General features: G+C 43.1%; 3 protein-coding genes across 3 annotated transcripts in view; 1 reads left to right on the top strand and 2 right to left on the bottom strand.

Moving 5' to 3' along the window:
- r3hdml (R3H domain containing-like) overlaps positions 1–1,920 on the bottom strand; it is a gene marked incomplete at both ends in the record, with an annotated part of 2,379 nt that extends 459 nt beyond the window's left edge. Inside the window, 4 exons of the mRNA XM_080854077.1 lie at positions 433–548; positions 758–860; positions 1,290–1,408; positions 1,582–1,920. Coding sequence (XP_080710203.1) covers positions 433–548; positions 758–860; positions 1,290–1,408; positions 1,582–1,920 — 677 coding nt within the window. The remainder of the gene's footprint in view (positions 1–432; positions 549–757; positions 861–1,289; positions 1,409–1,581) is intronic.
- Positions 1,921–16,742: 14,822 nt separating this feature from the next.
- Positions 16,743–18,931, top strand: fitm2 (fat storage inducing transmembrane protein 2). The gene is made up of 2 exons (XM_080854078.1): positions 16,743–16,940; positions 17,604–18,931. The coding sequence occupies exons 1-2, from the start codon at positions 16,768–16,770 to the stop codon at positions 18,187–18,189; spliced, it is 759 nt and encodes a 252-aa protein (XP_080710204.1). The 5' UTR covers positions 16,743–16,767; the 3' UTR covers positions 18,190–18,931.
- Positions 18,932–22,197: 3,266 nt separating this feature from the next.
- Positions 22,198–22,500, bottom strand: part of gdap1l1 (ganglioside induced differentiation associated protein 1-like 1) — a gene marked incomplete at its 3' end in the record, with an annotated part of 8,067 nt that continues 7,764 nt past the window's right edge. The window contains exon 6 of the mRNA XM_080854086.1: positions 22,198–22,500. This exon is cut by the window's right edge and continues 41 nt beyond it. Within this exon, the coding sequence (XP_080710212.1) occupies positions 22,198–22,500 (303 nt within the window).

Below are 22,500 nucleotides of genomic sequence, written 5' to 3'. Positions count from 1 at the left end.
GTGGCTAACAGTGGTTAGCGTCACTGCCTTCTAAGATTCCCAACCACTGCAATGTATCACTGTAAGTTGCTTTGGATAAAAAACCTGACCTTCACCTGTATATATCTGCAAATACAAATATACAAATGCTACAGCTCAATTGGCTAATATTGGGATCTTTGAAAGCTGTATAAACATATCAAGAGGATCATTACAAACATGGACAGGAAATACTACAAGATAAACACCCAAAATCCCCAGTTATGATAATAATGTCTTGAGTTAGAAGTGATTTACATTTTGTCTTCGTTAAATGTTGATAATTATTCAAGCGAAGGCCTAGACTGACTTGGAATATGAGACTGTATATGAATAGCAGTTGTAGTGAACTGCCCTGGTTTCTGATTTAAACTTCAGTTTAATACTGCCTAATAAGCACACAGAAGTACTTACTTTATAGAGTAGTTGCACACTAGTAAGACAGCTTGTTTCCAGGTGCTGCCAAATACATACATGTTGGAACATTTGTTGATGGCACAACCCATTCTGTTGGTGCTAGCCCACACCATCTAGGAGAGAAAAAAATGGAGTCACATACTAAGGCGGGACAACAATGTGTGGGAGGTGCTGTGTGTGGGATTATATATCTGTGTGTGTGTAAGTGTATTCACCTGTGTGTATACAAACTTGACAGGTGCACCCACCTGGTTTGTATATAAATTTGCATGTATATTTGTGTGAATGTGTGTGCAGTTAAAGTTGTAAAAGACAGACACACCTGTGTGTAGTGCGAGCAGACGGTACCACTGCAGATGGTTGGGTAGGAAAAGGCACGCTTCTCATCATGCCAGGAGCGGACCAGATCAATGACAGAACGATACCTGCCCAAACAGAACCAGATCAGCACCACAACACCTCCGCTCTCTACAGCTATGTCACAGTATCAGTTCAAAATGTCGTGACACCCATGTTGAAGATCGAACTGCCACTTTTCTTTTCTCACATTTGTTTACATTCTATTTTTCTTCACAATGGACATTGTGTGTTTTTGGGCCCTTCAGTGTAAGCTAAGTAAATGTTTCACCCCACATAACAATCACATTGTCCATTTCACTGAGCGTTTGACAGCTTCTTTGTTAGCTTTCTTTTTCCACTCTTACCCAGTTTACCTAAAGGGATGGTATGTTCCTTAAGTGTTTTCTTCTCCAGGTTTTTAAAATTCTTTCTTTACAGTGCAGAGTTAAGAAACTGTGTATGCTGATGGCATTTCTCCCTTTAGCTGTAGCAGTGCCCCCAGACCCTTTCCTCACCCGCCAGAGTTGATTGACAGGTTCTGGCCTGTGTGTTTCATGAGGTGGGGAGGCCCGTGGTCCCAGATGCAGCGGGATGCCCAGGACTCAGCTGACTTGGCCAACCTCTCATCCCAGACCTAAACACACACACACATCAACACACAAGCCCATATAAACACTCAACTTCAGGGAAAATGACGATTGGTGTTGATGACTATCCATAATTATTCAGAGACAACTATTCTCTTTTCTCCTACTCCAAATCCCAGCTGGATTGAACCCAACCCACACACACAGCCGGCTCCCTCACCATGACCTCCATGTTGGCTGCGGTTGGGGAGACTTGAGAGCGCACACGGTTGTGGTACTCTACCAGGGCGCCCATATCGCGGCTGGAGATGGCCCGCCGGTGCCGCACAAGTGGCAGAGTGGCATCAGCACCTTCTGTTGCGGTGCTCTCCTCAGCACCCGTCGCGTTATCCATTCGTCGATCAGATTGCAGTCTTCCCTGTCTGTCAAGCCCTCGTCCAAACACACCCTCCGGTAGACTTAACAGGAAAGTGTTGTTTGTTGGCAGAGCAGTGGTTGTCATGTATGTGGTCGTCCACAAGATGGCAGCAAAAAGGAGGCGTGAGAAAGGGCCTTGCATGACTCAGGTCCACAGCAGGAGAGCCACAATCCTCACAGAAGAGTACTCACACCAGAGGCGGGGCTGAGCTGAATGGGAGACAGCCAGGTCAGAGAGGAGAGATGGAAAAGAGGAAATTCTGTGTGTGTGTGTGAGAGTGTGTGATTTTGGTGTTTATGCAAGTGTATGTGTGTGTGTGTGTGTGTGTGTGTGTGTGTGTGTGTGTGTGTGTGTGTGTGTGTGTGTGTGTGTGTGTGTGTGTGTGTGTGTGTGTGTGTGTGAGTGTGTGAATTTTGTGTGTTTATGGAAGTGTGTGTGTGTGAGTGTGTGTGTGTAACTAGGGATTTTTGGGTCAAGAACGAGTTTATTTGTGTTCTGGTTTTCTTTGCCGCATAAAGGGATTACACATTGAACATTAGAAACTAAAACCATTTTGAAATTAGATCCGTTTTCCTACTGCTCTCTGCTAAAATAACAACTTAAATTAGCAATCACAGTTATTTCATTAAACTACTAAATGCATATGAAAACCAGATTCAATATCCATATTTACCATTTTACAAATAACTTCAAACAATGAAGGCATCATAGCTTTAAACAGATTTATGATTACTTAAACAGTAAAGACACAATATAATCCATGTTCAAGCAGAAAGACATAATAAGTCAAAATATTACAGTATTCCATTTCAAGAGAATGATCTAAGAGTGAAAATCAAGTAAGCATTCTCAAGGTGTAACTTCTGACTGAAATCATCTGAAGTGCACAAACGAAGCAATTATCAATTAACGACCAATTCAATACATTAAGGACACAATTAAGAATGTAGAATCAATTCTATACAATTCTAACAAATATAAATACTCTCCACCCTACATCACATTCAAATGACAGGGGATATTCCTAGTGATCACTAGTTGATTAACATTACACCAAAACTAAACTAAAGCTTGACTCTGATTAGAGAGAAAGGAAGAAAGAGAGTGGGAAAAGGAGAGAGACAGCGGCACATACCTTCATCAGCAGTGTGAGTTTTAGCCTGGCAGAGCAGCAGAGATCCTCACTTAAACACTGACCTCTGCAAATAACCCCTCTGACATCTGTGTTAGACAGCTTTAACGGGGCCAAGTTTCACTGCCTATCTGACGCACAAGCGCTCCTCTCTCTTCTCTCTTTCTCTTGTCCAAGCGCTCCTCTCTCTTCTCTCTTTCTCTTGTCCAAGCGCTCCTCTCTCTTCTCTCTTTCTCTTGTCCAAGCACTGCTGTCTTTCTCCTCTCTTTTCCCTCCTGCTGTGGAGATGCTTCTCAGTTCAGTGGATGATTTAGGTGGCCTGTCCTCCCTCCCTCCCTTCCTCTCTTCTTTGCTTGCTCTGCCTTTCTCACTTAGTATTCTTCTCCCTCTGTTCATCTCTCTCTCCCTCTTCTCACCACATACATCACCAACTACACACACAGCCCTCTCCCCGAGGAAAGCCACAAACATGAAACCCATCCAAAAGACCAATAATAAGCATAACACAACCACGCAATCAGCATAACACATCCGTTGTTCCACATCTTGTACTATTTCCAGATCTGTTCCTTCTGCATACCAAAATGGAGTAGAGTGATAACAGGTCACATTCTAGTCACACTCACTACCATTCTATTCTCATGTCTGGATGTTGTTAGCCTTGGTCAAGGCAATCTTGAGATGAATGGTTGGTTGAGCTGTCGTAGAACCCATTGTCCACCATGTACATCAACACACACACACACACACACACAGATTTTTTTGATGGGGCCCCAATCCAGGAAGCACAGAATGTGGCATGAATGCAATCAAGCTAAATAAATGATAATTATAATAACAATACAAATAATAAAATAAAAAGACTGGTTAGGACGCTATTGACAGTAGTGTCAATGTTAGACACACCAGCCAATCAAATTGTTCAATTACTATGTGGCTGGAGTAATCAACCAGAGACGTCTTTGACTAAGGCCTTCTGAGCTCATACTGCAGGCCTAATTATGCTCTGTTGGTTTGTTGCTCTAACTTGAAAGTGCCTCTGTCAACCTGAGAAGAACAGAACTGAGAAGAAATTCACTTTGCTGAGGCAGTTTTGCTCGCCCAAAACATGTGTTGCTGCTTTTGACAATAAAACGATTCAAATAATGTATCTCATCCCATGTTATTTCTTTGACCATAAGCTTGTTTGGTTTTTGCTTTATCAAAAAAAAAAATGACCTAGCTAGCAACAGTATTTAAAATGTGTGTTTCCTCATTCCTTTTTTGTGGCAAAATGCTTGAAAAGTTTAATGCCATAACGCTAAACTCCGGGGACGATAAACCCAAAACACTACCTAGGCCATCGGCCGGCCCTTCACACACACACACACACACACACACACACACACACACACACACACACACACACACAAAGACACACACACACACACACACACACACACACACACACACACACACACACACACACACAGGCAGAGCGAGTTTACAGAGTACATATCAATGCAATTCAAGAACAAATAAACGGTGTGATGGGTGAGCAGAGGAGAGAGAAGAGAATGCAGCTTATTAAGCTGAGGCCAGATCATGAAGTCACTGCTGACTCAGTGCTCTGCTCCAGCTGTTCCGAATTCCAGGAAGACACTCCAGTACGAGGCCATGTGTAACATCCCGACCCCCCACGCCGTGGGCAGCGCCAAGGCAAACAGCCCCGGCTGACGCAGGGCAGCCATCGGGTTCAACGGGAGCACTGGGCACTCTGGGAGGTTAGCACAGCGCTGAAGTTAGCACAGTGCTGTGTCAGATAATGACACTGAGACTGCACCTATAAAAACTTTATGAAAAACATCAGATAATAACCAAGTCACCTGAATTTGATGTTAAACATGTCTGTTTGTGCTTCCATATAGAGATGTAGAATGTATGTTATAACAAGCTTACTTCATGCTGAGAGGCTTTACGTTTTAGCGGACTCATTTCGTGTTGAGAATTGCCAGTGCAGTCAGAACTGTAGTGCTGTTCTTCATCACAGTCTAAGTGATAGTTAGTGTCAGAGCGTAATCTATCATCAGGGCTTCTGAGGAGACATGGGATTGGGTGGACTCAGTAACAGTGACCTACGCCGCGTCACGTCACGTGGCATGAGCAAACCTGAGGACTTCATATGGATGTAAAACAAACCCCTTTTGACCATCAGGCGACTTACCACAGTAACTCCAGTGTCGTAAATCCAGTAACAACAGTGACAGTATTCACAGACAATATACAGTCTTTTATACCGGTATAATGTTTTGGAGCAGTTTTGTATTGATTGACAGCTCAAAAACAACACATCTGTGGCCTGGAAACACTTGGTGAAGACAGCCGGTGAGGTGAGGTGGCTGTGCTAGCTTGAAAACCAGTCAACCGGAAAACTGTACCGCGTGCCCAACACTATTTTACTAAGAGAAAGGGTAATAATTCATGTCAGCATAATATTGTTGGCAGCGGTAACACATACTCTATATAAGCCTGAAAGCACAAGTATGTGGCGGAGGCCTGGTGAGTGTGTCTAACCACTTGGCTTAGTGAATTCTATGTGTTTGCTTTCTGTGGGTGAGCCGTGCATGGAGGGTGTCTGTGCCAGGCCTGATGCCAGCTCTGTGTGAGAGGCCCACAGCCCCTAGACCGGCAGCCCAGCCCACAAACCAGACACAATCTGCACTAAGATCCCAGAGAACTCTTCATATAACTGTGTTGCTTTTTCACAGATACAATTGTGCAACATCTTTACTCCTTTACAAGCATTGTCTGCATGGTTGCATGTTGTTGTTTTTTCTCATTTGAAAAAAAATTCCTCACAGGGTCGTATCATAGATATTAATATAATATAGCGAGTCACAGCCACAGTGCATGTGGCAAAGAGTTGGGGTGGGGCTGTGACTGCCTTCATGCCTCACTCTATAGGCAGTAAGCCTGAGACTCTGGGCCAGACCCACACCAGATCCGCTCCTGAGTCCGTTGCTGTCAGGGTCTGAGACTGCAGGACCTCTGGCCTGAGCACAAACCCACGCCAACAGCCACCCAGACAGGAGAGGAGAGGCAGAGGAAATGGGAGCTGAGCTCCTGAGCTCTGGTGGTTTCTGGTGACAGATGCGTCCCTCAGCGGCCCTACACTCAGATGAGCTGGAGGAGGCCTGACACAGGGTTTCAATTGGCGTGTGAGTGTGTGTGAGTGTGTGTGTGTGTGTGTGTGTAAGTGCGTGAGTGTGTGAGTGTGTAAGTGCTTGAGTGTGTGAGGGTGTGAGTGTGTGAGTGTGTGAGTGTGAGTGTGTGTGTGTGTGTGTGTGTGTGTGTGTGTGTGTGTGTGTGTGTGTGTGTGTGTGTGTGTCTGTGCGTGTGTGTGTGTCTGTGTGTGTGTGCGTTTGTGTGCGTTTGTGTGCGTTTGTGTGTGTGCGTGTGTGTGTCTGTGTGTGTGTGTGTGTCTGTGTGAGTGTGTGTGTCTGTGTGTGTGTGTGTGTGTGTGTGTGTGTGTGTGTGTGTGTGTGTGTGTGTGTCTTTGTTGTTGAGTACATCATGCAAGTCTTAGGGAGGGAGGTTGTGGTTGTGGTGAAATGAACGAAAACCCAAGTGCTTTGATAGCCAGCCAGGTTGTGGGCAGATCCAGTTGGTCTCACTCAAAGACCAAAGACTGCCTTCCAAGTATCTCTGCTTCTCTCCCTAAACCTCCTCTGGACAGGCAGCACAGATGAGGGTCCAGATCCTGTTTGAGACCACCGGAGGATGAGCTAAAGTGGAGGGCATTTGGAAGCATGACAGGAACAGATGTTAAGATATTATTGACTGCTAGCAGAGGAAGCCAATGTTCTCACTGATTACAGGGAAAGCTGGATGTGGAAGAAAAAAGGTTAATCATGTTTTGTCTACATACAATATCAACCATGATGCCTTTCTTTGATTCTTTCTTTTGGTTGTGCAATTCTCTAGAATATACTTTATCTACACACACTCCTGCTGTTGTCTTATTTTCCCTAAGTTAAGTACTTTGAGGTGCATTTTGCATGAGCGATGCAACAGAATTAAAATTAATAAAAGTGTAATGCCTACTTTCTTTATGCAACACACATAATCAAACAAAACAAGACATTGCACTGACACAGACAATGACACAGTGAGTGAAGCACACATACTCACAGAGTTACTCAGAGAAATCAAGGCATAGCTTTGGGTTCCCTGGTTTGGCTTGGCTGAACTGCTTCATCCTCTTCAGACTGTGATTTAGTGCCAGTCACTGAGATGGAGTCTTCCCTAAAGAGACCACAGAGGCTGTGAGGTCAAACCCAGACCATACCCAGGCCAAGGGTCAGAGGTCAACTCACAGGCCTCTGCAGTGGACTAGAAGTATTTCTGCGTGAGTGATTTTTGACTAGTCTAAGAAAAAAATAGGGAAGGATGATATACAGATGTGGAAAAATTAAGAGACCACAGCAAAATGATCAGTTTCTCTGGTGTTACTATTTATAGGTATGTGCTTGAGTTAAATTAACTGTTTTGTTTTATTCTATTCTACATATTATAGGCTACTGAACACATTTCTCCCAAAGTCCAAATAAACATTTTAGAGCATTAATTGCAGAACATGACAACTGATCAAAATAACCAAAATATGCTGTGTTTTCAGACCTCAGACGAGTCCATATTCATTTTTAAATAACACAACACTAATGTTCTAATTTTAAGTTCAGAAATCAATGTTTGATGGAATAACCCTGATTTTCAATCACAGCTTTAATGGGCCTTGGCATGATTGCCAGGCTTTCACATTGCAGTTGGATGACTTTACGCCACTCCTGAAGAAAAAAACTTAAGCAGCTCAGCTTAGTTAAATTACTTGTGAACATCCATACTCTTGATAACATTCCAGAGGTTTTCAAAGGGGTTCAGGTCTGGAGATTGGAGTGGCTATGACAGGGTCTTGATTTGCTGTTCCTCCATCCACATCTTGATTGACCAGGCTGTGTGGCATTGTCCTGCTGGAAAAAAAATTATCCATTGAGTTGGAGAACATGTTCAGAGCACCATCATCAAATGGTTAGATGGAGAACTGGAGAGGCCATAGTGAAACCATAGTGTCTCACACGTCACACCCATACAATTTAGTGGATGATCGGTGATGATCTGGGGGTATTTGAGCAGTGCTGGAATCGATCAGATTTGTCTTTGTGAAGGACGCATGAATGAAGCCACATATGAGGTTATCCTGGAAGAAAACTTGGGGGTACTTGAGCAAAGACAAGAAAACTTGGGGGTACTTGGGCAAGGCTGGAATCGTACAGATTTGTCTTTGTGAAGGACGCACATATGAGGTTATCCTGGAAGAAAACTAGCTTCCTTCTGCTTGTGGTGCTCCTATATGTTTCTCTAGCATGATGACATCAGTCAGCATCAGGCCTGCAGCGTTCGTCAGTTTTCCAAATAGAACAGGCAAGTTCAACGCTATTGGTCTGAGCAGCACAATGAGCCCTTCTGTGGCCAAGTGTTTATATTAAGCAGGAAGCATGCCCATGTCAGTTCTGTCACCTAGTTAATAGTTTTGTCATCATACATCAAAAGAGATGAAAGATGAAAAAGAACAAAGTAAACACAATCACCTTGAGAGTGAGTAAGACAGGAGGCTCAAGATCCAATGGAGAGACATGTTATAAAGTTGAGCCACTCTGACTCTCCCCATCCCCCCTCCTCCCCCTAAAAACAAAGAAAATTGCAAGAGATGATTGCTGCCAAAGTCTGTACAAAAGAAACCTGTTAAAATCAGTTTTCTTCCAGGAATGAGCAACACTGCCGGCTGCTCGCTTCCCATGCTTGGTTGCCATGCTTGGCTGCCAACATCTTTAAGACTGCTCTCTTTTAGCAGAATGAAAGCTGAAGCATGACTTTCACCACTTTCAACACCTCATGTTGAGGTTGGGAGAAACCTGGCCCAAGACAGAAAGAGCTGTTCCTCTGTCCAGACTTGCTCACACACTCCTATAAGAAAACAGCCACTTGGCTTGGCATTGGCTTTTTCATATGTTGTTTTTTGTCATTGTGTCCTCACATCAAGTGGAGCACATCTACAACCTGCAACAACTGTATGAACTTAGGTCTTGTGTGAACTGAGAATTGGGTTGACAGAGACAGTGACACAGAGAGAGAGAGGGGTGTCGTTGGGCATCCTGCCCAGCGAGAGAGAGAGAGCGAGAGAGAGAGCGAGAGAGAGAGTGAGAGAGAGAGAGAGAGGCTCATGGACGTCGCTTAGATAAATGCCAGGCTCCTGCTGCTTCCTCGGCTGCTGTGCAGCTATTGTCTTCCACGATGGCGGAGGCCAAACTTTGCTTTGGCGCGCAGAAAACAAATTTGACCATGAGCAGCGGCTTCCCGCAGGGCTGTCCTGTGCCACTAGCTTACGGGAACCACAGGAACTGCTGAGTCGCTGTGTTCTGGAATTTTACAGTACTGACACACATGCACGCACACCCATACAAGGAGTTACGAATGTACACACACAGTCACAGACACACACACACACACAGACACACTCTAACAGCAAGATTAAAATAATTGCAGTGTTTTTAATTTTTTAGAATCAAATATTTCAGTGACAGCCTGTTAAGTTTATGGTCTCTTAGAATTTAAAATGCCAAAAATACATGGAATTTATAATTACAGGATGAAATTCACTCGCTAGCCAACAGTGACTGGTAAAATCCATCACTGTTCATCTATCCTTGTTTTTTTTTGTCTGATGAGCAGTGAGCAGTGAGTAGTGTTCCTCTGATTCAGGTAGACAGTTAGACTGTGTGTGTTCCTGCAGGTCGGCAGGTGACTGGGTTTCGCTGAGAGTTTTACAGCGGACAGCCATGGGACAGAGCACAGGAGTGCTATTGTCTGGCCACTGGTGTGAGGAGGAGTGGACCAGTCCCCAGAGACAGCTGAACTGGGTCAAGCTCGAGAGGATGTGCTCCAGACGGCCCTGCCAGAGGCAAACCATCCTCACATGAAATCACTGTCTGTCCCTCCACCGACACACACACAAACACACCACGACCTGGCACCACCGGGCTGTTACTGAACGGTCTCCTTTTGGCCTGCTGTTGGCCCGCAGGGATCATAAAACAATCGCCAGTCAGAAACTGCATTCTAATTTTTTTCTCCCCAAGCCTTGGTGACCGCTGGGGTCAGAGAGGTTGCCTGGCTGGGTTCTGGGCTGAGGTGCGCAGGAGGGACAGCGAGGAGCTGCAGCAGAGGACTCAACTTCTCCAGGCCCCCTCACAGCCGACCCTCAGCCCACAGGAAAAACATCAGTGTCTGAATACCTGCTGCGTTGGCTCACAGTTGTGCGTGCCCAAAAGGAAGTAAATAGGGTCTGATTGTCAAGCCACTCTGATAAGGATTGCTGTGGCACAGAGCCCAGGACTGGACAGCTTACGGCTCTCCTCAGTTCTTTCTGCCTGAGTATCATTAGAGTTTAATAGTATTCTGGATTGTTCCAATCCTTCTGTAACTGATCAGCACTACTGAGGCTGACCTGACCTGAGACTGGCCTCCAGTTCTAATAGAAGCAGATGCCCATGTAGGTCATCATCAGACAACTACTGCGATTTTACTGCCAGTCGAGTTAGTATAGGACTATTTAACATACCTTATTCGGTGTGCAATAATACCTACTGGTGTCTTACAAGATATGCACACACATACAAATACCATGCTTTCCAAAAGGTTCTTTCAAACACACACATTTGCACCCAGCACACATTAACACAGACAAACAACAATGCTGTGGACTGACATAAAGAACATGTTCCCTGGCGTGTCAGTGCCGGTGACATTATTGCGACCATGGAGTATGTCTAGTGTTCTCATTCCACGGTCTGGTGCATGTACAGCACATGCTGTGACAACATTACAGAGGAACTTACCACAACTGTAAATATAGACTATGTCCCAGTGAACCTGGCATGTAGTGGACTTTTCTCTAGACCTTCATTCACCCACTGTAGATTTAATAGAGCAGATATACCCTTGCTCCCCTCAGACAAGACACTAGCAGGCTGCCATCATTTCCAGCAGCAGCAGTATTTCAGTTCACTGCAGGGTGTGTAGTCTGGACCAGAGACCAGGAGCGTGCTTAAAGCAGCGGGATCTGAACTCACACTCCCTGGCCAAGCCAGAGTGCATCAAGTGCAAGGCCGTGGAGCTGCGTTTACACATACAGACACAGACACACACATATACACACCCTTCCAGAGACACAAAACACACAATTCACTTACATAAACACACAGACATGCATGGCTGGTTCTTCTTCCAAAATCAGTATTAGGCTTTCACTCTTGTTTCCCTGCTGGGTGATCATTACTCTAATTTTCCAGCTCTCCCATTCCACAGCATTCCTCAGCAGTCCAGCCACGCAATTGGCTACTGCAAAAGTGACGCCCTGAAGCTCCCGCTCCTGCCATTAACATCCTGGGTGTGTGAGGTTCAACTGAGCCCACAAGAAACCATTCTGAACAAAGGCAATGGAGCTCTTTTTGCTCCTCCTCAAACTCTCAAATGATTTAGTGAGAAGGTTTGGAACAGCAGAGGCATTCACCTATAGACTACTGCAGCAGTCAAGATAAATCAAGACTGGGGAAGTTGTCGATGTCGACACAAACATGCTGTTTGTTACATCAGTCAACCAGCTGGTGGTTCCATATTAATGACCCAACCATGACCTCTCACCTCTGACATGAGCCTTTGGCCTGTCCGGTGCAGCTTTCAGACACTTCTCAGAGCCGTGGCCTCTCTCTCTCTCGTCTCTCTGTCTCTCTCTCTCCTCCCCTGACCCCTTTAGGTTGTCTCTCCTTCTGTTTTTCCTCTCCTTGTGTTTCTCATCTCTTTTTGTGTTTGACACTGTCTCCTGTACTATCTCTCCCTCTGAAAGTAGTTTTTGCTTTGGGCTTTTCAGCAAGTGTGTCCATACGGCCTCACTCCAACAACATCTTACCTCACCAGAATTGCTATGGTTCACTTTGGGCGAGCTCCTGATGAAACTGCAAAATAGCTATTCTACTGTTAATTTGTATCATTATCTATCTGTAACATATATTAATGTTTCCTGCTTTGATTGGCTGTTGCATGGTTGTTATTGTGTGAGCATATACTATATGCTCATATAGGGTACTGATAGAACTTGAAATATTGTTATTAAGACATTAACTCCTTATTTGGTATCTGCTACTCATTTTGGATGTGTACTGTGTCTGTCTCACTGAGATCCAAGCTAATTACATGTGACCCCCCCCCCCCCTTGCATTCTACCTGGCTGAACTGTATAAATGCCAACGCATTCTGCTATCGGGTAGGCCTTTCTCTAAGCAGCAGCTGAGAGGGGGTCTCCACGCTGAAATTAAACTCCAGAAACCTGACTTGTTAACAGATCAAGGCAAATAGATTCATTCAGTGACACTTTCATTGAAAACCCATCAGTGAAGTTAACCACTTATCATGAACTTTTCAGTGGAGACTAACAAGATCCAAATTTGACAAGCCAGCTAGAGTGTTTGAAAATTCTCATAGGTGGGCTGTAGCCTTACAAACTCAAACGAGTTTGTACATCACAAGTTACCAGAACTCATACGGCACAAGCTGCCACCTACTGGTGAAAAGAACAAAGGGCAGACTAAATCCTGGGTGAGGTGAGCCAATCACACAGCACACTGGGAAATAAAACAGAAACAGGATGGATCTAGTTTCAGGCCACACATGGACTCTTGAGAAAGATCCGGCAAGTACTTACATTAAGCTAAATCGGGACTTTGTCATTGGAAAACTGTCATTCACTTCACTCAACTGATGCAGTCCTACAATGAGAACAGTTTGGCTGGCAAGTGCACCAGAAAGACCTTAGCACTTTGAAGTAGGCCTGTTGAATACTGACTTTGGTGAAGTCCTAACATAACACCCTTGCTTGAGCTGCTGCTGGTAAAGCTTTACATCTGAAATCCTCTTTGCATGCCTGAGGATTTGGAGTGGTTGTTTTCTATATGCAACATCTGTGTGCAGTTCAGCTTGGTTCACAGCCAAAGTTGTTTCTACTTTCCACACACACAAACCCACCCTGGCGCACCCTCTCTCTCTCACACACACACACACACACACACACACACACACACACACACAAAGTCACACACACACACACACAGTGTTGGGGTAGTTACTCAGAAAAAGTAACTAGTTACAAGTTACTAGTTACTTCCGAAAATTGTAACTAGATTACTTTACTAGTTACTGCATTTGAAAAGTAACTTCACTACTAGTTACTTTACTTTTCATTTTTTTTAAGCAAATGTCCAAATTTACCGCAAAGCTGGGCAAACATCATGGCCCTTTCATCATTTTATTTTCAATTTTCTATAAAGGGCATCTCTTAGCCTTTCATAGTGTATTGCAATTGTAAACATGTAAAACAATAGGGCATATAAAACTCAGCCATCCACTTGAACGGACATTAACCCTGTCACTGTCTGACCAAAGAAATATGCCTCACTTTAAAATCCACAAACAGGATACAAGTGGACATGTATGGTGGGGACATTCAGGTGGGTCAATCAGCAGTAACACATTAAAAATAGGCCAAAAACAGGCTTTTGGAAACATGAGACCCCACTTAACCAAATGGGGGCATACTCCTGAGAACAAAACCAGCTTGCTGTAGGAATCACTGTAGTGGGTTAAGAGAAAAGCTCATACTCAAAGTCACTCAACATAAATTTCCAAATACAGTGCCCTCCACAATTATTGGCACCCTTGGCTGTTCTGCCCTCTGCTTATTCAGGTCTGCAAATGTATATTGCTTGTATTGTTGTTATGGAAACGAACACAGTATAGTATTGGACTTTTACTTTGACATCATTCAAATGTTCGTCTCGTGGAAATGGCAACAGCTGTTATCCAGAAACATAGTTATGCGATGTTATGCTAAACACGTAGTGAGAACAGTACATAGGCTTTACTTATCCACAACGAAGTGTCTGTTGGTATTACAAAAGCACCACCAGTTAGACTGAATTAAATGTTATGACTATCTCAACCTTCACATTTAATGAGAAAAAACAGCCTGTCACTGTGATCTGACGTCCTGCCTTTCTGCCGTTCTGATTCTGCTTATACATCGGTTTTGCTATCCTATCTGTAGGCCTATGAGTGTTTATGTTGTTCAATTGGACACATAGAGCATTTAACACGCAGATTTTTGTCCTTTCGAGCAACAAAGTTAAAGTATTAATTAGAATATCGCTACTGGCTGAACTCTCCTGTCTCCGTCTCATCCATTTCCCCGCTTCCCTCCTTCTCCGCACTAGCAGCTACGTCACTCAAATCACTCAAATTGGTCTCTGTGGCAACGGTGCCAAAATAAGCACACAGGCAGGAAGCATGCACGCGCCACTAAAAGAGAACTTTTCGGACTGGCAAAAAATGGCTTAGGTAGCGCAGGAAAGCTCGTTACTGAGGTCTAGTAAAGTAGTGACGTTACCAATATTTTGAGAGTAATGCGTTATTGTACTCCGTTACCAATAATAGTAATGACGTTACTAACGTCCGTTACTTTGTAACTCGTTACCCCCAACACTGCACACACACACACACACACACACACACACACACACTACAGAGACAGAGAGAAAGAGAAAGAGAAAGAGAAAGAGAAAAGAAAGAGAGAGAACGCTCCTGTATGTTCTGTGAAGGATACAGGGCATCAAGCAGGGTGAGGTTTGCATTATTAAAATAAAGCAGTGTTGGGCAACCTCTCCCCCTGTTCCCTTTAAGGCCAACTAGCCAGCTGCCTACGTGCTCATCGGTCACGCTCAACTGCAGTGGTGTTGGTGCGGATTATGTGCAGCGGCCTGTGTAGCAGTTCAGATAGCTCCTGCTGTCTGTGCAACTTGAACATGTTTGTGCTGTTTCACTCTCTAAATCCCTTAAATTCTACTGAGTGAATAGATTTAGAAGAGTCATCTGACCAGCACAGATGCTCTCAGCACAGAATGTAGCAGTCCTGTGTTTTCATATACGAGAAAATACACAGATGACTTCTGTTAACCAAACGATAAAGTTAACTGAACATACTCAAATTAGACGCACGCATACAGCAGTATCCAACTTCACGGGTTCCATTCCTGTGTGAAGCTGTGCACCACCGCAGAAAGCCACAGTACATTTGTTTCAGTTCTGTGTACCTTGGTGCGGCAACAATGACCGTATCACAATCTGGTGAGACGTCCTGTATCTCTGCAATGATGTCCATGAAGAAAGAGGAGTTTCTTGTAATGGAATGTAGAACTTTGGTTGCTGTGACCATTGAGACAATGACCTTTTGACTGTTGTAATTGTGTAATTTCTTGTGCTTGGACTGTTGGTGAAGCAGTGTTGCCAGGGGTGAGAGTGCTTGGCTTGGAGTAATGGCATGTATCTGTGTTGAACTTCAAATTTGCTTTACCTGTCTCTGCTGATTTCTTGATCAATGTCACTTTCAATAATTGTGGTGAGAGTATGAATCCTGGTGTGGATTTTTCGCTGAAACATCAATTCAGCAAGTGATGCGTCGGTGGTGCTGGGTGGTATAGAGCGATACTTACGGAGGAATGCGTTAAATGTTGCCATGGGATGCTCTCAGTTTCTGCTACACAGATGGCTTCACCAAGTGTGTGCATGAAACTTTCTGCTGTTGTGTTGGCTTGGGGCCACGGAGGTGTTAACCTTTGGTGATGGAAGCCTAAATGGCCTGCAAACTTAGAGAGCTGTTTATTGTTAAATGAAAGATTATTGTCTGGGAATTCTGAACAAGGAGGACACTTTATCTAAGGCTGGGATGACTGTGTTGGCTGAAGTTGATCACACAATTTCCATTTTAGTAGCAAAATCCGGGAGATTTCTGCAATTAAAACAAGCAGCATATTATATTGGTTGTGAACAACATATTCAGTGTATGAATGTGACTCTTCAGTTGTACAGAATTAAGGAGAAACTATGAGTTTGGAAACAAATCTCAGATTTTGCCAGCTATACATAGAAATTCATTCATAGAAATCCTATATACAGATCTATACAGAATAGAGGTTAAAAGTTAACTGTTTTGTAGGCTGTGTCTGTGGCTGACTTGGCTGCCCAACGTGTTTTCTTAGATGGGGTGTATGCTTCTTTAAAGGAGGCTTAGTATAGTTTATTTTTCAAGACAAGAGAGAGCACAAATTGCTGTTCTTCAAACGTGTTCTATTCTCTGTAACTATTTTGAAACATACTGAAACTCCTCTCTGAGGAGGCATTGCTATGTGGAATGCAAAGCAATGCCTGATACGTTGACGGACCGGCGTCCCCTTCTGTCTTTTTCCCATTCCCTTTGAGTTGGAGTACATGATCTGGCAACTGTAGAACATTGGACATTTTTATTTGATTATTAATACAAATTCGTTTGGACCTCATAATATAGGCCTACAGGATATTACCGGGAGAAATGACAAAACGGAAAGGGGCGGACATCTGAGATGCGGGATAAACCCGGGGAAAACGGTCTGGGACCGATTTAGTTCGTTTCTTGTCCCTGGTAGGAATTTGGACACAAAAATATTTCAAATAGGATCCACTTTGAAAATTCCCGGAGTTTCCCTTTATCATTTCTCAACTTCAACTTTAAATGTCTTGGTGGCGACTGGTCACTTTCATTAGGTCTCAGATTCTAACAGGGCTGACTCATGTTGACGTCACTATCCGGACGTACGGACGAACCACCTTGCCCTTCCGTCGGTCTCGTTCATAGACAGTTCCTTCCACAGGAGTACAAGTTTAGCCGAGACTACCTCATGGCTAATATGGATAAAATAGTTAGAAAGCTCAGAGTGATTTGGAAGATCTCAGCTGATCGTGTACTTTTACCTTGTGCCTTCTCTTTAATCTGTATATTAGGATCTTTTTTAAAAGAACAAGACCTCGTCCCGAAGTCATATTTCAGTGACACTAAAAATGTTCTGAACTTGTAAGTATTTGGAGTTGTGAAAATGACCTAAAGTTAGCTATCGTTTTACGTGGCTGTTCTTGTTAGCTGGACCAAACATTTAACTAGGATTTCTTCAACAATGCCATTAACAATACATTCGTAATTAAGTTATAGAAAGAGTTATATAAGGATCCATTCAGATCGCTGGGTGTATGATAAAGCCTTCTCTAGCTGGTTTCGATTTGTAACCCTAGCGGGCTAAGTGCTTTGACGTTAGCTAGCAAAGTCGCTAACAAGGAATATAGCTAGCCAGGCAAGATGCCTAGCCAGTCACAACTTCGGCCAATTAGGATACTTGTCTTAGGACATTATAAACACAGCAAAGTGGCAGTATGGTTTTGATGCATGTACGTTGTGTTGTTTTATGACCTTAGCTATTCAAGGAAGAATGAACAAACTTGCTGTTTGTCAGCTAACGTTCACCAGCTAGCTAACATTAGCTGATAATCTGAAAACTTTTCATTATTAACTTTACCTTCGCTATAGAGTATAATTGTTTGGATATATGAATGGAAGGATTTGTTGAAGTAACCTGTCAGAGAGACAGTGCCCTAGTCGACTATCTACATGACGTAATCTGACTTCTTAATACATTTTGAATGGTAAAATATCTTAAATGTTGTCATGTCTTTTGTTTTGCAGGTACTTTGTGAAAGTGTCATGGGGGTGGACCTTATTTTTGCTAGTGCCCTTTGTGGTCCTTTCTAATTCATTGAACAGGCCGCCCAAGTTTGTGTTGCGCCGGCTCTGCTCACTTCTGGTGGCCACAGCAGTCTGGTACATCTGTGTCAACACCTTCGAACTTATTGAGGAGGCCACAGGGTCATGCTATGAGACTAGCACCAAGGAGGTCATCCGTGGAGAGCTGACGAGTAAAGGAGTCTGCAGGAAAAACGGCTTTGTCTGGGATGGCTGTGACATATCTGGACATAGTTTCATTCTGTCTTACTCTGCCCTTGTCATCAGTGAGGAGATGGCGGCCATGGTGGCAGATGTGAGAGGGTTTAGGAAACCGCTACTGAATGTATTGTACTTGTCAATGTCTGTCATAGTGTACCTCTGGCTGTTTATGTTTGTCAGCACTTCTGTATACTTTCACAGCCCGTTAGACAAGTTCATAGGGACTGCCTGTGGACTGCTGGCCTGGTATCTCACATATCGAGTCTGGTACCGAAAGCGTTTATCACCAGGACTTCCCCCTCAGAGACAGATCAAACTTCATGCCTGAGGGACATAAGCACCTTAATTTGCACTTAACTATTGCATCAAAATATCAGACAAATGTAATGCACTGTGGAAACAATCTCCCTCCACCACCATTGTACTTTGTTAGGGTCCACTCTGTGTCTCTGTAAGTGTGTTTATCCCGTTGAAAGGTTATTCTGAATGGAAGGGGTGCCTCAAGAGCCCAAACATAGCAGTAAGCAGCTGAGGTGCCTAAAAAAAACACCAGTGTAATCCAAGAGGCTTGTGGTAGTCACTTTCATTGGTCACCAGTGACACTAAGACTTGGCCTTTGTTGCCTTCAGGTCAGGAGTTTACAGTTATAGGTGCCGTGTTAAAGGCATCAGCCTGTTCAGGGTGACTCTGCAGTTTTCTTGATCCATGTAATTCCACATGAAATATGTTGAGAGGAATATAGTAGACTGTTCTACACCATCAGTGGATAAGTAACGTTAATAATGCTACTCAGACCCATGGACTCAGTACTGTACATTACCAGATGAATATGCTTTTGAATTAATTTAGATATTTCTCCTGACAAAAGAAATGCAAGTATAATGGCAAACGCAGATGGTGTTTTGTTTTTCTTTAGGTTCTCAGTGTTTTTATTTTATTTTGTGTAGTACCTATAGTACTGTATAGTAGGGTTGTAGGGATATGTAAAGTAATAGATTTTTTTCACCTAGCACCAAGCAGGAATATGATTTGTGCCAAGATTATTGGTTTTAATGTAATTATTTATTACGTCCCCGATAGATATGGAAATCTATTAAACATCTCAGTAGGAGAATTTGCTGTAAAACATGTCTGTTATTGTTTACACAAGTGTGTGGTACAAACTGTTGGGGGATATCAAAGTTTTGGGCTAGGTCCCATAAAAAAAAAAAATGGTTCTTCAAAAATATTTTGTGGGAAAAACTGTTCTCAACTATTCTACACACCAGCTTTCTTTCCAAGATTCTGAGGTGAATCTTGAAAGGTTCTTCCGAAGTATCTTTTCATGGTACGTCTTTGGTCAGTAACATGTCCAAAGTAAATAAAGCATGTTCAACATGGTACAGAAAGTGAAGTACCCAACAATTTCAATACTAAAACATGTGCCTAGATAAGCTTTGCAGCAGTAGAAGTAACAGGCCTCTCACCTGTCTCCCACCTGGGAGGTTTGGCAGGGCTGGTTATGCTGATACTCAGCTTGTGGCAGAATGAGTGCAGCTACTCAGGTTGTTCTGTTAAGCATTTTAATTTATTTTTCATTGATGGCAACTGAACAAATTAAGGCTTATGAACAAACATTTTTAAGAGCACCTTAATAAATAAATGCATATTTATAAATATAAAAATAAAAAATACAAAATCGAAAATAATCTATTGTGAACTTAAATGGCCACAAATCGTCCCTCAAATAGCTAATTTGCCTCTGTAGGTTTGTATAAGTCATGACTTGAAAGTGGTCCAGGACCCACAGGTTTCCCCAAAGTAAACACAAAAAGAGGATTGCAAGTACAGACAGAGGGAGTGTGGTTTGCTGGGAAGTGTGACAAAGGGCTCTGAGAGTGTAATGTTCCCACTGGCATTCTAGACTGTTCTGCAAGACTGAGGTGGAGGAGACTTCTGCAAGTTACATTCCGGTGCTGATTCTACTTTCTAGTGAACCTGTAGATTATGTTTACCAGTTTCATAGGAGGATCACCATCACAGACAGACATTGAGACCTGGATATTATGAGCTCTGTGACTGATATATGGTTAGTGGTTGAAAATGATTGGCTTTTGAATGAATGCTTCCAAACAGCTGAAGATAGAAATATATTGAAGGTCAATTTTCAAATAAAAAAAGACACAAATAGATAATTTCACATACATACTTGCATACATGAAAAGGACAAATGTGTGAATGTAAATATCTTGTGCAAGGAGACCATAGGAATAGATGCAGATGACAGCATGTGTAGGTGAACATGAGACACTGATGATTATCTTTGGTTAAACACCGTTCACAGTCCCCTTCTGGAAAAAGAAAACACGAACCTGCCCAACTGACCCATTGCTCGCCTACACCAGTTCGACCTTCTTAAGGTAACCCATTGAAGATGCTTTAGATCTGATTCTGGAGTATTTCCGTTTATCAGCAACGGCAAACACAGACCTGCAGGAAGTGACAGGAGTAGGCCAGAGTAACAGATGAAGGGTGAAGATATTTTTCTGCAGTCATGCTTAGCTACACCAATCACATTAACACTGATATATACAGCATTCGTTCCAAGCATAAATTAGGATCTACCGCTTGTTTGTCATTATTGCCATTGGGGAGAGCTGCAGTGTTCCATGAGATAAAAACTATACATCACACTGCTAGTGTGCTAGAGGGCCGACCCTTTGGTGTCCTTACTATGCCACACGGCTCAATCACATGAACACAGACAACACACTCACCTGAACATAAACACTTCACCACCCTCACCTAAGCAAAAGGGCCTAACTCAGTTCAAACATCACACCCCTCATCCTGAGGGACAAGAGTGACAGGATACATGAGACCAGGAGAAGGTGAAATCTCAGCAGACAACGAAGCAAGTTCACACACACATCAGCAGCACTCTTGCCAGCACACACACACAGATATCACCATTTGTTCAAAGCAGTCCCTTCAGGATCTTGCAAGAGTTTGTTTAGATTGTTGTGGCCAAAAGTAACAGAATTTGCAGTGAGAATTCTCAAAAATTGCGGTGATTTTGACTATTTTTTCCTCATTTCCTGCGACAATTCCTAAAAATGGTATCCCACCAGGATCTTGGGCTGTTTTTTTATTGCAGCCAGAAGTAACTGAATTTGCTGTGAAAATTCTCAAAAAGTGCGCTTAAAATTGCGGTGATTTTGAGTTAAATTAACTCATTTGCAAATAATGCAGAAATTCCACATATTGTAACCCACAGTTACAATTGTGGGAAATCCTTGAATTTGTGAATATGCAAGATCACAAAATCCTGAAGAGACTGTTATAGTTTTGTCATACACAGATGTTTCATACACACTTGAGATCACTCCTCTTTATGTTAAACACATATCCAACCAATGTAAAGGGATTTTGTGAAGAGAGCTCTCATATACTAGTTCATTCTTTTATCCAGATTCCCCTGTATGTCTTAAACCTAACCTAGTTACAATCACCATAAATCACTATCACACCTGCCTGGCCAAGCATCTCACAGATACATGACTGGATAATGGACCAAGGCAGCCAAATCATGCAATGCAATGCAGGAGCAAGTCCCATCAGTGAGTAAATATGAGGTCTAGTGTGTCTACTTGTGCAGTCCTACATGGAGGGAGTGATGATTAAATGGATTTGATTTCAGTCGATGTACATCATGTCACCTAACATTTTCAGTTGTCTAGTATAATTTCTTTAAATGGCAATGACTGGATTTTTTTTCTCTCGGTCAACCAACGTGTAGAATTAATGTAAAGGTTGTTATTTATTTTGGCAGTATTTGGCACCAGGAGACAATTCAGAGAGAGTCTCAGGTTTTTTAAGGAAACGCGCAAGATCGACAGGGCTACTGGGCTTAAAGGTGAATGCCATGATTGGCATTAAGGAAACTAAACTGCAATATGGTGTTATTAAGTCATAAAAATAATCTCAACAAAAGTGAGCAAAATCAATAAGACAGTTATGAGTATTTTTCTTGGCAATATTTTGACAAAATGGCCGAAGGCCTCAAGCATGCCTCCAGAGAGATTGAGAAACAATGAAACACCAACATAAATAAAACTAATGAATCACCAATAAACTCCTGAAAGAAACCAGGATGAAGGCATCAATAAACAGAAAAAACGTGCTGTCAGAGGAAGAACTCCCTGCCATGGAATGTTCTCATTTCTCTTGTGAGTATTGGTGTTGTTCTCTGCACACACTCTTATATTCCTGCTGTCATAAAACAAAGCTACAGATTTTTTTTGAAACATCACACAAAATCCACAGACACTAAAGACAAGGGGAAGGGGGGCATTCACTACATGTATTTCTTTTTTAAAAACCAGTAGGCAAAGTAACCCATACCCCCGAGTGAGCCCATTAGGAAGGACGCCCCGAAGAAAGAGGGTGGCTTCTTTTTGACCATGCGGAAGGCGTTGGGTAGAACTGCTGACAGGAGGGTGGTGTGGATGTCTCCCAGAACCTTCCGGAAAGCGTAGCGTTTCTGCACGCGTTCAAAAAACGACTGAATGTTGGGTCGGCTCCCGTCCTCCCAGTATTTCTTAGAGAGTCCCAAGAACTTGAGGCGGTGCAGTGTGGCTCCCAAGTACACGTCTGCCAG

Source organism: Sprattus sprattus, assembly GCF_963457725.1.
Source record: "Sprattus sprattus genome assembly, chromosome: 16".
In the NCBI taxonomy this organism is placed as follows: Eukaryota; Metazoa; Chordata; class Actinopteri; order Clupeiformes; family Clupeidae; genus Sprattus; species Sprattus sprattus.
This window is presented reverse-complemented; position numbering and strand designations above follow the sequence as displayed.